A 14,213-nucleotide genomic window follows, 5' to 3' on the forward strand; every position below is an offset into this window, starting at 1 on the left:
CTTCTACTACGCCGGCGTCTGCGTGCCCGCCTGCCCGCCCGGCACCTACCGCTTCGAGGGCTGGCGCTGCGTGGACCGGGACTTCTGCGCCAACATCCCCAACGCTGAGAGCAGCGACTCCTCCGAGGGCTTCGTCATCCACGACGGCGAGTGCATGCAGGAGTGTCCCTCGGGCTTCATCCGCAACGGCAGCCAGAGGTGCGGGGCTGGGCGCGGGTGGGCACGCTTTGCCTTTTTGCCTGTCCTTGTCCTTGTCCTTTTCCTCTTTTATCTTCCTCCTCCCCTCCCCCTTCTTTGCCGTACTGAGGACTGAACTCAGAACTTTCACACTATATTTCACACCTATAATTGCAGCCATTTAAAAAAAGGTTTTTGAGACAGGATCTCCCTACGTTGCCCAAGCAGGACTCGAACTTGTGATCTTCCTGTGCTGGTATGACACCTGCCCAGGACTTACTTTTCTTCTTCTTCTTCTTTCTTTCTCTGAGCTACATCCCCAGCCCTTTATCATTTTGAGACAGGGCTTTGCTGATTCACTAAGTTGTTCAGGCTGAGCTCAAACTTGTTAAGTCTCCTGTCTCAGCCTCCCAGAGAGCTGTAAGTACAGTCCTTCTAGGAGCAGCTGGAGTATTGTTTGTTTATTAGAGTATTGTTTGTTTATTGGAGGGTGCTGGGGCGTGGACTGGGAGTACATGATGGAACAGAGCCATTTACCTCATGTTCAGGAATGAGAGACAGAGAGCAGAGAGAACAGGCTGAGGCCCATTGTCCCTGCAAGGACACACCTGCCGTGACCAGAAGACCTCCCGCTAGGCCCCACTCTTCAGGTTTCTACCACCTGCCGGTGACATCCAGCTGGGGCCCAAGATTCAACTATAGCACATGCTTAGTGTGTGAAAGGGATTTGTCTGTGCACACTGCGGGTCCTAGAGCAGTGCCGGGCATCGAGGACCAGGTCGCCCACAGTGGAGACATCGCCCTCCAACTGGGCCATGGAGGGAAGGGGCCCTGCTCTGTGGACTCTGTGGGGACATCTGTGACCTGGCTGTGCAATTTCTCACGCTACCTGGAGGCCTATGGTTCTTCTGCAGCCACCAGAGCAGTGGGTACTGTGAGACTGCTGGCTTCACATGTTGTTTTTGTCCCTGGCAGCACATTTAAAGAATCGAACCATTGTTTCTCCTGCCAGTTCTTATAGTCTGTTCAGAAATACAGATCTGCCTTTTCCGTTTTAAAATAAAACACTATCAAGAAATAATAAATGCCCCCTCTTTGCCCTTGAGGCCTATGTAAGACTTACTTGAAGATAGTTTTTAAATACTGTTTATACTCTACCGGAATGAATTTGAGGAAGTTTAATCTATAAATGTGTAATCAAAACACTTCGTTGCACGATCATTTTTAAGTGCTAGAGATGAATTCTAGACATTTTAATAAAGGAGTATGTGTAGCTCAGAATTTTCTATTTCAATAAAAGTTGGAGGGAAACTAAACCTTACAACCTAGAAGAAGCAGCCCTGGACATCACTCCCAGAGAAATGAAAACTTATGTCCACACAAAAACATGCACACAGTTGTTCAGTACACCTTTATCTGTAATATTCAGAAGCCAGAATGACTGCTGTCTTGCGAAAGGTAGATGGTGAAGTGGGCTGTGATTTGTCCACACACAGGAAGGAGACTCAGCTATACAAGGGAACAAGCTACTAAAATACACAGCAACATGAATAGGTCCCAAGGACAAGGTGTTCTGTAAAAAGAGCCAATTTCAAAAGATCCCCATACTGTATGAGTCTATTATACAACATTCTCAGGATGATACAGTTCTAGAGATGGAGAACAGATAAGTGATTGGCAGGAGTTAAGGCTTTTGGAGGCCAGGGCAGGGGAGTGGCTGTGAAGGGGACACCCAGAGAGAGCTTGAGTGTTCTGGGGACCACACATATTGGTGTGTCGTGCTGGTGTTAAAGTCCTGGTTTTACCATTCTGTAAGAAGAAGTAGACATTGGAGGAAATTTGGTGGAGGGTTCATGAGTCCTCTCTGCACTGTCTTTGCAACTGTTTGTGTATCTACAGTTATTTCAAAATAACAATTCTTTTAAAGGGAGGGTGAGGAGGCTCATATGGTACTTGGGTAAATAAGAAACAACAGAACACTAGAGGAAAATAAAGGAAATGAGAATGTCGAGTGTGATGTTAGGGGAAGCTTTCTTCTTTTCTTTCCCCATTTGGGTAACCTGCAGGTTCAGTTCCTACAGGACCCCAACATGAAATAGGACGATGCCAAGAAATTTTGTTTACCTATTAGCTTTAAAACATAGCAGATTCCTATGTCTTTGCCCATAGAGACAACATTTTAGGGAAGAGGGCAAGACTTTAATAAAAACAACTCTTACACACCTTTTCTTACATTTTTTTATTTTATCTTCATGAAGCTTCAAAAAGATCATTGAACAACAATAATTTAAATATAGTGGCTCTCCAACTTCCCATCTGATTACACACACATCCTATAAGGTTGTATCATTAATCTTGTTTGGAAATCGACCCAACATTATAACCCTGATTCTGTATTTATCTGTAGCTCCCAAAAGTTCAACTGCTGGATTAGCATTTTGTCTTATTTCCTAAATAATGGTAGATAAGCAGGAAAAACGCCAGTCTTACTTGTCCCTGACTCAGTGGTTTGTGGTATGTTCAGGGTAGCATTTGAAATAGGAACTCAGTACAAAGTGATGGAAATGCCTTGCTTTTTATTGTACACGCAGCAAAAACAACATTTGGATCAATTTACAAGTTTCTGCAAAACATTGTCAAAAAATAATTTCAGTTGTGCTTTAGCAAGAAAATAATGGATCTGTGCTATACCACATGCCTTCCAGAATCCCTCACTGGGATTACTGGGCTCTGACTGCAGGAGTTAGACTCCTGTTATAGCAAGGACGCTGCAGTCCTGTCAGTGTCCCTTCCACTTCTCCAGATTTGTCCTCTGAGTATGCAGCAAGGGTCACAAGAGTCAGAGAGCTGCCTCATTCTCCCCCTGAGCCATCAGAGCCTGCTTTCTCTGAGTCTGTGTCTCCCACATGGAACCAGCTGGCTCCCCAGTTAACAGCCTAGAATACATGCTTCCAGAATGGATCGTGTATTTTGTCTGGAAACAAGCATTGTGTTTTTCCTTTGTAGCTACTTTCCCCTTTTGGTTGCAATTTGAACAGCTTATCCTGGGTGGGCTCGAGTATGAGACACCATGTGACCACGTGAGCGCTTCAGAACACTTGCTTTTTGTAACGCATTCTATAATAGCAACTGGAAAGCCTTTTTACAGTTCTGTAATGCAAGGAGACAGACTCAATTCTTTGTGGTTTTGGTTGCCTCTTTATCTTCCACAGCATGTACTGCATCCCTTGTGAAGGTCCTTGCCCAAAGGTCTGTGAGGAAGAAAAGAAGACAAAAACCATTGACTCTGTGACTTCTGCTCAGATGCTCCAAGGGTGCACCATCTTCAAGGGCAACCTGCTTATTAATATCCGACGCGGCAGTAAGTATTCCACTGCCCCAGTGGACCGGTGGCTGCAGCCTTGATTTTTGTTTGTCAGTACATCTCGTGATCCTTTCCCTGAGTCACAACTAAAATACGGGCTTGGAGAAACAACACGGTGCACAAGCCTCATACTTGACGACTCTTCTTTGAGTTTCCCTAGAAGATAAAAACATAGATCAGCAGGCAGTCCGTGTTTCAGCTACTGGTACAGTTTATTCCTGTAGAAAGGGCCATCCCTCATCTTTCTGTTAGTCACATCTTGTGTAGGAGAGGCTGGTCCAGGCACACATGAGACCCAGAAGGGACCAGCAGATTAGAGGATGACTCACCTGCTCCCACCGTGGCCAGATCCCCACATATTTATGTCCAGAGTTTGGGTTACTTGCATGTAGCGAAGAGGTGGAATAAAGGGAAGAGTCTGATGTTGTCACGTCCATAGCACATGAAGGCCAGGAGAGCGGTAGGTCGCACAGCTTTACCTCTGGAAGCTGTAAAGATGCAGGCTGTGTCATCACATACACAGAGCTGCAGTCTTGCCCCTGCAGGGTCATCTTTGCTTGCAGTAGGTTCCATTTCTGGTAAGTGGCTTCCAAACTGTGTTTGTGCAAAGCATTATGCACTGACTTTTTCCCTTTCTGATCTTTGATTGACAAGAGCTTTTAGTAATGATGTCTTCTGTTCTCTATCACTGGGACTACCAGGCCAAGGCACTAATAGTTTTGTTAGCTGGAAAAAAGGAAGACCTTGCTATTGAAAAGAAAACTTTTGTTTTGGTCGATCCTTTTGTGAAGAACTTTTTAATTTGAAGAGAAAAAAGTGACTAGCGTGTTCATTCAGTAAATTTAGTTTTCCTTAATGGTCGATCCTTTTGTGAAGAACTTTTTAATTTGAAGAGAAAAAAGTGACTAGCCTGTTCATTCAGTAAATTTAGTTTTCCTTAATATTTGTCAAATGAGCAAATGATTGTTATGGTTTAGAGAGCAGAAACAACGCTTTGTGTCGTTCTTTTGAGTTTTTTTATATCCTTTTTTTTATTTCCCATTTCTCCACGACAGAAGCAATCCTATTCCCCATTAGAACTCCTCATGCTCATAGTACTTCTGAAGTTACTCTTTTTGCTTTTACTACATTTATTTTACTTTCAACTTACACATCCCTAGAACATACCTTGTAGGTGGCTAAACTTTCTTTTTTAAAACATTCTATCCCAAAGATAAAAAAATTAATCTATGAGATAAATCCAAAGAGCAGCATCATTTGAGAAGGAACTGGTAAATATTCATGCATGAAGTGGAAGTGTATGTTCCAGATCATGGCCAGTGCAGGAAGTCAGTTGGCTTTAGGGTGATGGGACATCTTGTCTAAGTGGTTTCCTGACCCTTGACAAAGAGGCTCATTGCTTGACCCACTTAAATTTCAAGATCTTGTTCAGTAAACATCAACTACAAACAGCCTCTCCTCTTTCCAAATTGAATTTTCCCTTAATATTTCATGAAAAGCCTTTAAATGTAAGACCTTATCCTCCAAGAAAACACCCTGTTCATTTATTTTTAGCAAATCAAAGCAAAATAGAGCCTTTTTAAAGTAATCCTTTGTAAATCATATGGGGTAAAAATCCCATTCATTGAACTCTGCCTAATTAGTCTTTATAATAATTTTGGCAGAGGTCAAACTGAAGTTTATGTTTATTATTTGCCATGAGAAAAATGTAGACTAACAAGATAAAAGGAAATCTACAGTTTCTGATTGTTTTTGCATGTTTTAGCAACTCTTTTTCCAACTATTTTCTAGTTGTGAAAGTAATACATGATCATTATAGAAAACACAGAGATGTAGGGATGGCTTTTTATGAAGAATCTGCAGTGCTGGGAAACAGGGTCAGTGGGAGCGTGCTTTCCTAGCATGTGCGAGGCCTTGGATTTTATACCCAGTGCTTCAAGTAAGAGGAAAAAAATTAACTGCAGATAGCCATTGTGCATGCAGTGTGTTTTCCTACAGTCTTAGTAAGATAGAGTCTTTAAATATAGACGCTGTATCTTAGGAACTAAAAACACAGCAAAGGCAGTTCCTAACGAGACCAAGAAAATGCTGTTTATTTAGTCATGCCCTTGCCCTGTGGAGGCAGTCTTGTCTGTTGACAGAGCGTATTAAAAGACGCTCCCTAGATTTGTCAGCCTGAGTTAATTGACAGTCTGGTATTTATGATTTTTACATTCTGCTAATCGGCCTGGGAACTGCACTACCCAGACTCCTAGAAATTCTCTTTCCCCTGGCTCGGAAGTCTTGCCCAGGAGTAGCTGTTGAAAGTCAAGATGAAAGAAGTGTGTCTTTTAACAAGGGATGGCTGGGCCTCTACCAAGATCCTGAGCATCTCAGGCTCCCCAGAAACATGACCTCCACTGAATTGCTTCCCCCACCATGTTTGTATGAGTCTGAGCACATCGCCCTGACACCAATTGAGCACCCAGTGACATGGTCCCTTTCTGGTGTAGATAACATTGCGTCGGAACTGGAGAACTTCATGGGGCTCATCGAGGTGGTGACGGGCTACGTGAAGATCCGCCATTCCCATGCCCTAGTCTCCTTGTCCTTCCTGAAAAACCTTCGCCAGATCTTAGGGGAGGAGCAGCTGGAAGGGTAAGTACTCCAGGTTTTGTAGGATATCATCCTCCTGTTACAAACTATAGTATATTTGTGAAGCTGTGTAACACAGGAGGAAGCAGGGTTGCCCTGCTACCTGGATGATGGATGTTGTCTTATATGAGTTGTGATTCTCCACCCCCAGGATGTTGCTATTTTGGATAACAGAAGTTTTCATTGCTGTTGGATTGGGCCAGGGATTTAACTCAGTGGTTCCCTTGCCTACCTCTCATTGCTGTTGGATTGGAAGCCATGGATCAGAGCTGGCCATGCTTTTGGGGACTCCTCTGCCAAAATTGAAAGTTATCAGTCTAAAGTGCTTAATGCTCAGTGAAATTATGATTTACTTGACCCATTTCTGTCTCGGTGCCATACTGAGCTAAATAAAAACTGTCCATATTTTAAAATATTGAAACATAAAGGACTTTGGGAAGTATGAACAGTTTGTTTTGTTATAAAAGTAATCGATTCACAAAATTGTTTTTATTGATTAGCTTATAGGATTTGCACTATTGATAGAATTTTTGCCTTCTGCAGAGATGTGCTTTATGATAGGGGTTTTAAAACAACCATGGGCTTTTCAGCAGAGAAGAAAACTGGTGTTTGTTGCATACTTAATTTCTTTCCAGCCATCAGCCTGCACGTACCTTCACAAACGTCCATCTCCCTCTTAAGTAAGGCTCTTGACACTATGCTAATGCTTTGAGATAAAAAGGAGCTATCAATTAAGGAGTGAATTCCTTCTAAACAGAATTTGGGAGAATAATTTAGGAAAAAGAGAGGTAGGAAAGCCATGGGAAGGTTGTCCTTGAAGATTTATCTGCCCCAACTGGATGAAGTTACCACATAAGGGCTTCTTTATGGCCTCTTTGTTTTTCTCAGACTAACTCTTGGTCAGCCTTAAATTCTTAAAATTCCATCATCTGATATAGCTGATGAGAGAGGGCAGCTCTTCATTCCATCCTTGAAAAGCACACTGTCCTCCCCACTGGGAACACTGATTCTTTAGAAAAAATCCTTTCTCTTTGCAAATCTAAGGAGAGGGCCACTGTGCCCCGCTCGGATGTGTGACCACACTTGGGGGCAGGCTGGGGCCTTGCCAGAGTGAGATGATGGTCATTGTTGTATTAAATTTCAAAATGGGTTTAGCTCTTTTTTTTTTTTTTTTTTCCTCCAAATGACTTCCTTTCTGGAATCCCTCCTATCATTAAGCACTTTTTCTTTGGCATATTGGTAGCTATCAAATTTTCTGCCTACTTAAGGATATGCTGTTTGGGTTTTGTTTTGTTTTGTTTTTTTCCCAGACTCGAGCAAGTGATAAGCATAGAGGAGAAGGCCAAGAGAAGACTTTAATTAATTTTTATTAGAAGTTATTACATGGTATGATTACCTTTTCACTGTGCACTAAATGTATCATGTATTTAAATGTAGCTGAAAATTGAAACTAGATTTTTATTTGCAAGGATATTTATGATGTATTTCTCATTATATGAAACCTGCATAAAACCTGAGGTATCAGTTGGGTCTTTTTAAGGATGCATCTGTTTGAGGTCTTCTCAGGTAAGTGTCTGCTCTGCCCTGCCCTGCCCTACTCTTAGAACAGCTGGTGTGGTGCTTCCCCGAGACTGTCTAGCAAGGGCTCTTGAGGCTCTTGCCTTTCTTTCTTAGTGGGAGTTGTTTATCTCATAGCTGCCTTCCTTATGTGTGAGCAAAAGATATAGCTCATCTTCACTTATATTGAACTCCCCAAGAACTCTGTTTGGTTCAGGGGTGACCGGTAGCAACAACTGACTTCCTTTTTCTCCTTCTCAGGCCTTGGGACAGTTAGGCTCAGCACCTCTGGCTTCTACCTTCATTCCTTCTGTAAGAAACAAAAAGTCAGAAGAGGAAAAGAAAGGGGTGTGATAAACACATGAATGTCAGGAGTGCAGTGCACAACTTGCAGGGAGTTCCCCGGGAAGGAAAGGAATGTGCCACAGGCACAAGTGAGACCTGATGGAGAAATTCAATGGGCTTCCAAGAAGAGGTGGCATATGAGATAAGCGTTGGAGGATTTCTGGAGAAAGGAGTGGGTGAAGCCAGGCAATTCAGGGACAGAGTGGCAGGAGCAAAAGCAACAAGTTGGGGCATCCTGGGGCCTGTTTGGCGAATAACACTGGAGAGGTCGGTGGTACTAGAATTACGTAAGGTGTTCACACCCAGGTGCGGAGGTTATAATTTAGGTAGGTCGTGGAACACATTCAGGCCTTTTGAGTAGAGGAGTATTAGCGAAGCTGTCTGAATTTTAATTTCAGTGTGCTTTTGGTGTAAGCCAGGGTAATCTTTATCCCAGTGTTTCCCAGACTTTGCTACATGCTAGAATCATCAGGGTGGGTGGGGGAGACATTTAAGAAATTCTTAACATCCATGTTGCACCTCACTTTCATTCAGTCAGTATTTGGGGTGGGTGGGACTCAGGCATCAAAATTTCTCTAAAGATATCGAGGTACTTTCACCATGCAGCAGAGGTTGGAAACCATTGCTTTATCCTTCTCATACACATGTATCCCCAGAGCACTTCGAAAGTAAAATATTTTCCATCTCAGTGCTGCCTTGACATGTGGTATTTCTTGAACCTTTCTTGTAGCCATTGAGGACACAAATAAACATCTCTGTTTGGCCCAATGGGATGAACGTTCTGTAGGCTTTTATTTTGATGGAGAGGGGAGTAATTCATCATCTGGAGGTTCTTCCACCCTGACAGCATTGGCTTTCCAAACTGTCACTGAGATCCCTCTCAGAATCTCCTCATCAGACTACAGCAGGAAATCCAAGCACTTCACCCAGAACAGAGCTCCATAGTCCTCACCCAGGCCCTGTTTATCTTTCTCTCATGCTCATTATGAGCTGCTTTCGTAACCTGACTTCCAGCTGGTGACAGGTGGAGGCAACTCTCACCAGGACAGAGAGCAGGCTGATCTGTCACTGGAGGAGGAGGTGGCACAGATGGCCGCAGGTAGCCTTCTGTTTGTCCAGAAAGACTCAGACAGCCAGGGCTTCCTCAGGGACACATCACCTGCTCTGTGTAATTTCTAGAGGATGACTTTAGATGTTAAGAAAAGTAAGGTTTTTCTGTTGTTGACAGAAGAAACTGATTTTGTAATCCATATGTATGTATAAGATTTCTATAATTTTAATGCCCTTGAATAAGAGAGCAAATATTTCTCTTTTGTCTATCTGAAAAACTCAGATTTGGACAAACATATTTTCTGATGCCATCAAGTAAATAAGGTATCAAAATTTCAAATTCCCTCATGCCTCATGGAGCATACCAGTAATTCCAGTACTCTGGAGAGACTGAGACATAAGTTTGAGCCCAGCCTGGGTAACTTAACATAGCCAAAGCCTGTTTCAAAATAATAAGGAAGGGCTAGAGATTATAGCACAGCACAGAGGTCCTGGGTTCAATCCTTGGTATTAGAAAAAAAGAAGTCAAATTCTTTGGTGCTACTAAGGATTGTTGTCTCAGAGTGAATAAAAATACATGGAGGTGGTAGATTGTAAGAACTGAAATTCATAAGCCTGGGGATGTAGCCTAGGGATGAAAATCATGCCTAGCGTGCCCAGGGCCCCGGGTTTAATCCACAGTAGAGGGAAAATGCTTAGGTGCATTCAGGCATTTCTTTGCTTATTTCTCAGCCACTTGACTTTGCAGCACCTCATTCTACCTCCTTGCAGCTCTGAGACATGGCTGCGCTTTAACATCTTCCTGGGACTTCTGAAAAATATACTCAACCATAAGACCCAGCAAGTCAAGGATCAACCCAAAAGTAGTGAGAACATGCCCATGAAGACTTAGGTGTGAGTGCTCGTAGCAGTGTTATTTGTAACAGCCCCCTACCTTCCCCAAACCCAACCCAACCCATTGGAAATAATTTAGATGTCCATCAGCAGATGAATGGATAAACAAAATATGACATAATGGGATACTGCTGAACAATAAAAAACAATGATACATGTACAAACCTGAGTAAACCTCAGAAACATTAGGCTACATGGGGGGGGCAGACATAAGCAGCTGTACCTTATGATTCTGGTAATAATTAATTTTTAGAAAAGGCAAAGACAGCAGATCATGCTAGCTGGGGCTGGACATGGGCTGGACCACCAACAGAAGCACAGGAACTTTGTAGAAATGTCTGAAACGAGAAGAGTAGTGATGGTTGCAAAGCTGTGTAAATTTAATGAAGCTTGTAGAACCACACACTGATGACGGGTGAAATGTTTGGTATGTAAATTATACTCCAATAAAGCTATCTTTAAAAACACCCAGAAGGAGATATTTTCTGAGTATCCGTGAAGTGCCCAGCTTCATCTAGGCCTCCCTTCCTACCCTTGTCAAGCCCCAGTGGATGGTGTGATACTGGCTTAGGGGATTGCACGCAGTGAAGCTTGCGTTCACAGCTAGGTTACAGGGGGCATCTGTGAAAAGGCCACTTCCTGTATCAGTTGCAGACTGCTTGGTGCTGGTGATAACTCTGTGCTGGATTCTGATGCCCTCTAGAGACAGCTGTCAGAAGGCGGCAGTTTTTCCTTGGAGAAAAGAACCGAAATTATCTCTTGTGTATTTGTAGATTTCCTTTCAGTATGTCAGCAAGGGCTTGAAAGGAGGGGACTGTCCTTCCTACCTCCATAAGCTGCGGACCCGTATGTCAGGTGCAGGACTTTTCTGTTCTCTGTCACTTTGTTCTGGGGGACGTTGACACTTCAGAGAGCAGAGAGGTCAGCCCACACCTTTGTGAGGTAATTCAAAGCTCATGGAACCTTTTATATGTAGCTCATCCAGTTCTTCCAACTGGCCTCAGAGCCGAAAGAGAGCAGGGAGGATACCTCCCATTTGCAGCTGAGCCAGCCTGGGAGAAGCCAGACACACTGCCCAGAGTTGTTACTGAGCCAGTGGTGGAAAGAAGGCTTAGACCTGCTCTTGGGATTCCCAGCTAGAATGCTGTGAACCTTGCACTGGGGGCTGTCTTCCAAGGGCTGCCCAGATCCCCAGCAGTTATCCCTCCCCTTGCTCCCACCTCCTGCAGCAGGAGCAGTGTTGCTGATACTCCAAGGGAGGGCAGCCCTGCAGTGGCGGCCACAGTAACAGGCTGAGCGTGTGCTGTGTGCTCCATGGGCATTTAGGGTATGGGTGCTGATGGCACACAGATGCCAATGGGAAAACAACCTGCCACGCCCAGCCCACTCATTGGTCTACGGGTTGGCAGATGGGACCCGTCTAAGTTGGGAAACAAACATTTTTTACAACATTGAGACGGCTAAAAGCCAGGACACTAATATCAATAAAACCTGAGTATTAATGGAGCCATTGGGAGCTAATAAAACACCCCAAAAAGTCTGTGAATGTGAAGGGAAGTGAGTTTAGAAACAGTGATGAAACCATGTTTACTGAGTAATCTCCTTAGATTGTCATTTCCTTTAAGAATCAGTGAAAATTTTTAAGTTTATTTTGAAGATGTACAATCAGGTCTCTGCCTTTTACCATCTCTTAATTCTCATCTGATCACAGAAGAAATTTGGTGAGAACAGACATAAGAGGCTGTACGTTATGATTCTGGGGTTGAAAAACCAAGAGCAGTACTGACAGACAGCTAATGAATGGCCTGATTATTGTTTCCATAAGGGTTTTATTTATTTTCTTTAACTTGCATGGTCTACATAGCCCCCAAGTTTTATTGATATTGGTATCCTGGTTCCCAGCTCTCTCAATGTTGTGAAAAAACGTTTGTGTTTACTGTAAAAAGATAGTCTCGCTTTTCAAAGTGATTAATCAAATACACAATTTCAGTGTGCCTGCCATTCATTGTCAAATTCCCCATATATAATTCATGCTTCCTCCAAGAGGGAGAAGAGTGTGTTGTTCAGAAAATTTTTTTCAGTGCAGCTTTTTCCTGCTAGTAAAATTAGTTTACTCAAAGAGGCTTCATTCTGGATTGAGAAGGAAGTTTGACCTGATTAGTTGGCCCTTACTCCCAGCCCTGCCTGGAGGTTTCTTCACCAGAAAGGAGATTTTTGTCTCTAGAACTGTCTCGGAGACTGGGGAGCAGCCAGGTCCATGGGGTTAGCAGTGACAATCCAAAGTATCCTCGTTTGGAGCTGGAAATAGTTTGTGAACAAGAATGGGTGTATGCTAGGACAAACCCATTTCCATCTCTGCAGCCCTTCTTTGGCTATAGGATGGTACTGAATGCCCCGGACCAGCAGCAAGAGAGGATGGGATGGGCTCTGTCCCCAGGGATGGGTAGACCTGACCAGGCTGTCCAGGACACACAGCCTGTGTCACCATCTAAACTTTTTTGGACAATGTGTTTGATTCCTTCTCTAGGACACATGTGCATTAGGGAGAGAGCTGTTGACTTTCATGTTCTCCCCACTCATTTGGGAACATCCATGTGTCCAGAGACCTGGAGACAGGCTTGGGAGAGGCACCTGGCTTGGCTCAGAGGGACCCAGTGAGTCCCAGCCTGTGCACTGGGCCCAGTGCTCAGAAAGGGACCAGGCTTCAGGTGGACAGGGCCGATTCCACCTCACCTCTGTGATTCCTCTGGACATTGAGGCTTTTAAAGCCAACAAGGATCTCAGCTATCACCTGTTCATGCCCCTGTTGTCCTATCAGTCAGTAAAGGATGCTGCAAACAGCACTAAAGGTCTTTGTCTTGAGCTATGCAACTCACGAAAGACATTCTAGACCTGGGTCCCCACGTCTGAATTCTCTCCTGGTCTATGAATTCCCAAGGAAGTGTCCTAGGTTGCTTGGCAGTGTTGTACCAGTAATTTATGCTTCACTGTAGGTGAGACTCAGACTGAAGATGGATCAGTTGGCTAGAAGTCCTGGTGAGGGGGCAAGGGCCCCAGTACATGCAGAGAGATGCCCAGTGGACACAGCCTCTAGGGCAGAGGAGAACTTGAGCATTCTCTTTTGTCCTGGCTATGTTTGTTTCTTGGGTCTGAATGGATCTTAGACATAGCTCAACGTCTTCTCCCAAATCTGAGCTCTAAGGGAACCTCAGAAAGAAACCAAGGATGAGAAGCAAACGAGGAGAGGAGAATTATAAGTCCACAGGGAACAGACTGGATCGCTAAGCTGGACTTAAGTGCTGTTTCACCTCCCAACAGGTGGCTTTCTCTTGACACCAGGTAGCCACTGGTAATTGTCTTCTTGGCTGTCTTCACATCTTCTCTTTGGTGGACAGCATGGGCACTGGGGGAGGAACCCTGGCCAGCCAGCTGGGCTCTGGCCCTCCAGCACCTTGTTGCTGGAGCTCAGCCTCTGTTAGACCAGTGGTTTTCCAAGTATGGTCTCAGGATTAGCAATATGAGCATTACCTGGTATGTATTAGAAATGCAGATTCTCAGCCCACCCCAGACTTCTGCATCTGAAGCTCCAAGTACAGGGTGTTGCACTCTGAAAACAAGCTTTATATGCCCAGAACTTGAAGAACCACTGACTTGGACCCAAAGTCTTGCTGCCTGGATGGGAGCCCTGAGGCAGGGACGAGCATATGGAGAGGATCTTCCCTGCCTGTACCTGCAGGGACTGAAGTGAGGGCATCTCAGGGTAAAAGATGTGTGTGGAGGAGGAAGCAGCATAGGACTGCCCATCATGTGTGGCTGATTGGGCACGGGTAGGATTTACTCCCAAGGATAATGGGAGACTTCACAGCAAATATGTAAGCTGTTCCGGTTGGGTAGCAGAGCATGTCTATTCTCCTGCAGACAGATTTCAAGTACATTACACATACCTGGCTCTGAGAAAAAAATAACCAAAGGCATTTCTAGGGAATGATTCGAGGAACATCTTTTAGTGTGAGAAGCTTTATATGTTGGTAATAGAGGTCATAAAATTAATTAGGTCTTATCAATTTCAATATGTTGCCCTTGACTCATGCTGTTGCCATGGTTAAGAGCACCTGTCTGCTCTTACACAGCATCAGTAACTAAATCTTGTACTAGCAAAGGAGATGTGTCGTGGAGCCAAGTATACAGCAGA

The 14,213-nt window shown here is 44.1% G+C and overlaps 1 protein-coding gene across 1 annotated transcript in view; it reads left to right on the forward strand.

Moving 5' to 3' along the window:
* Igf1r (insulin like growth factor 1 receptor) overlaps positions 1-14,213 on the forward strand; it is a gene marked incomplete in the record, with an annotated part of 221,289 nt that overhangs the window by 159,414 nt on the left and 47,662 nt on the right. Inside the window, 3 exon segments of the mRNA XM_033761077.1 lie at positions 1-198; positions 3,390-3,538; positions 6,034-6,178. Of these exon segments, the coding sequence (XP_033616968.1) occupies positions 1-198; positions 3,390-3,538; positions 6,034-6,178 (492 nt within the window).

The sequence above is a fragment of the Fukomys damarensis genome, unplaced genomic scaffold (genome assembly GCF_012274545.1).
Source record: "Fukomys damarensis isolate Sample0158 unplaced genomic scaffold, DMR_v1.0_HiC HiC_scaffold_7, whole genome shotgun sequence".
NCBI classification, from domain to species: domain Eukaryota; kingdom Metazoa; phylum Chordata; class Mammalia; order Rodentia; family Bathyergidae; genus Fukomys; species Fukomys damarensis.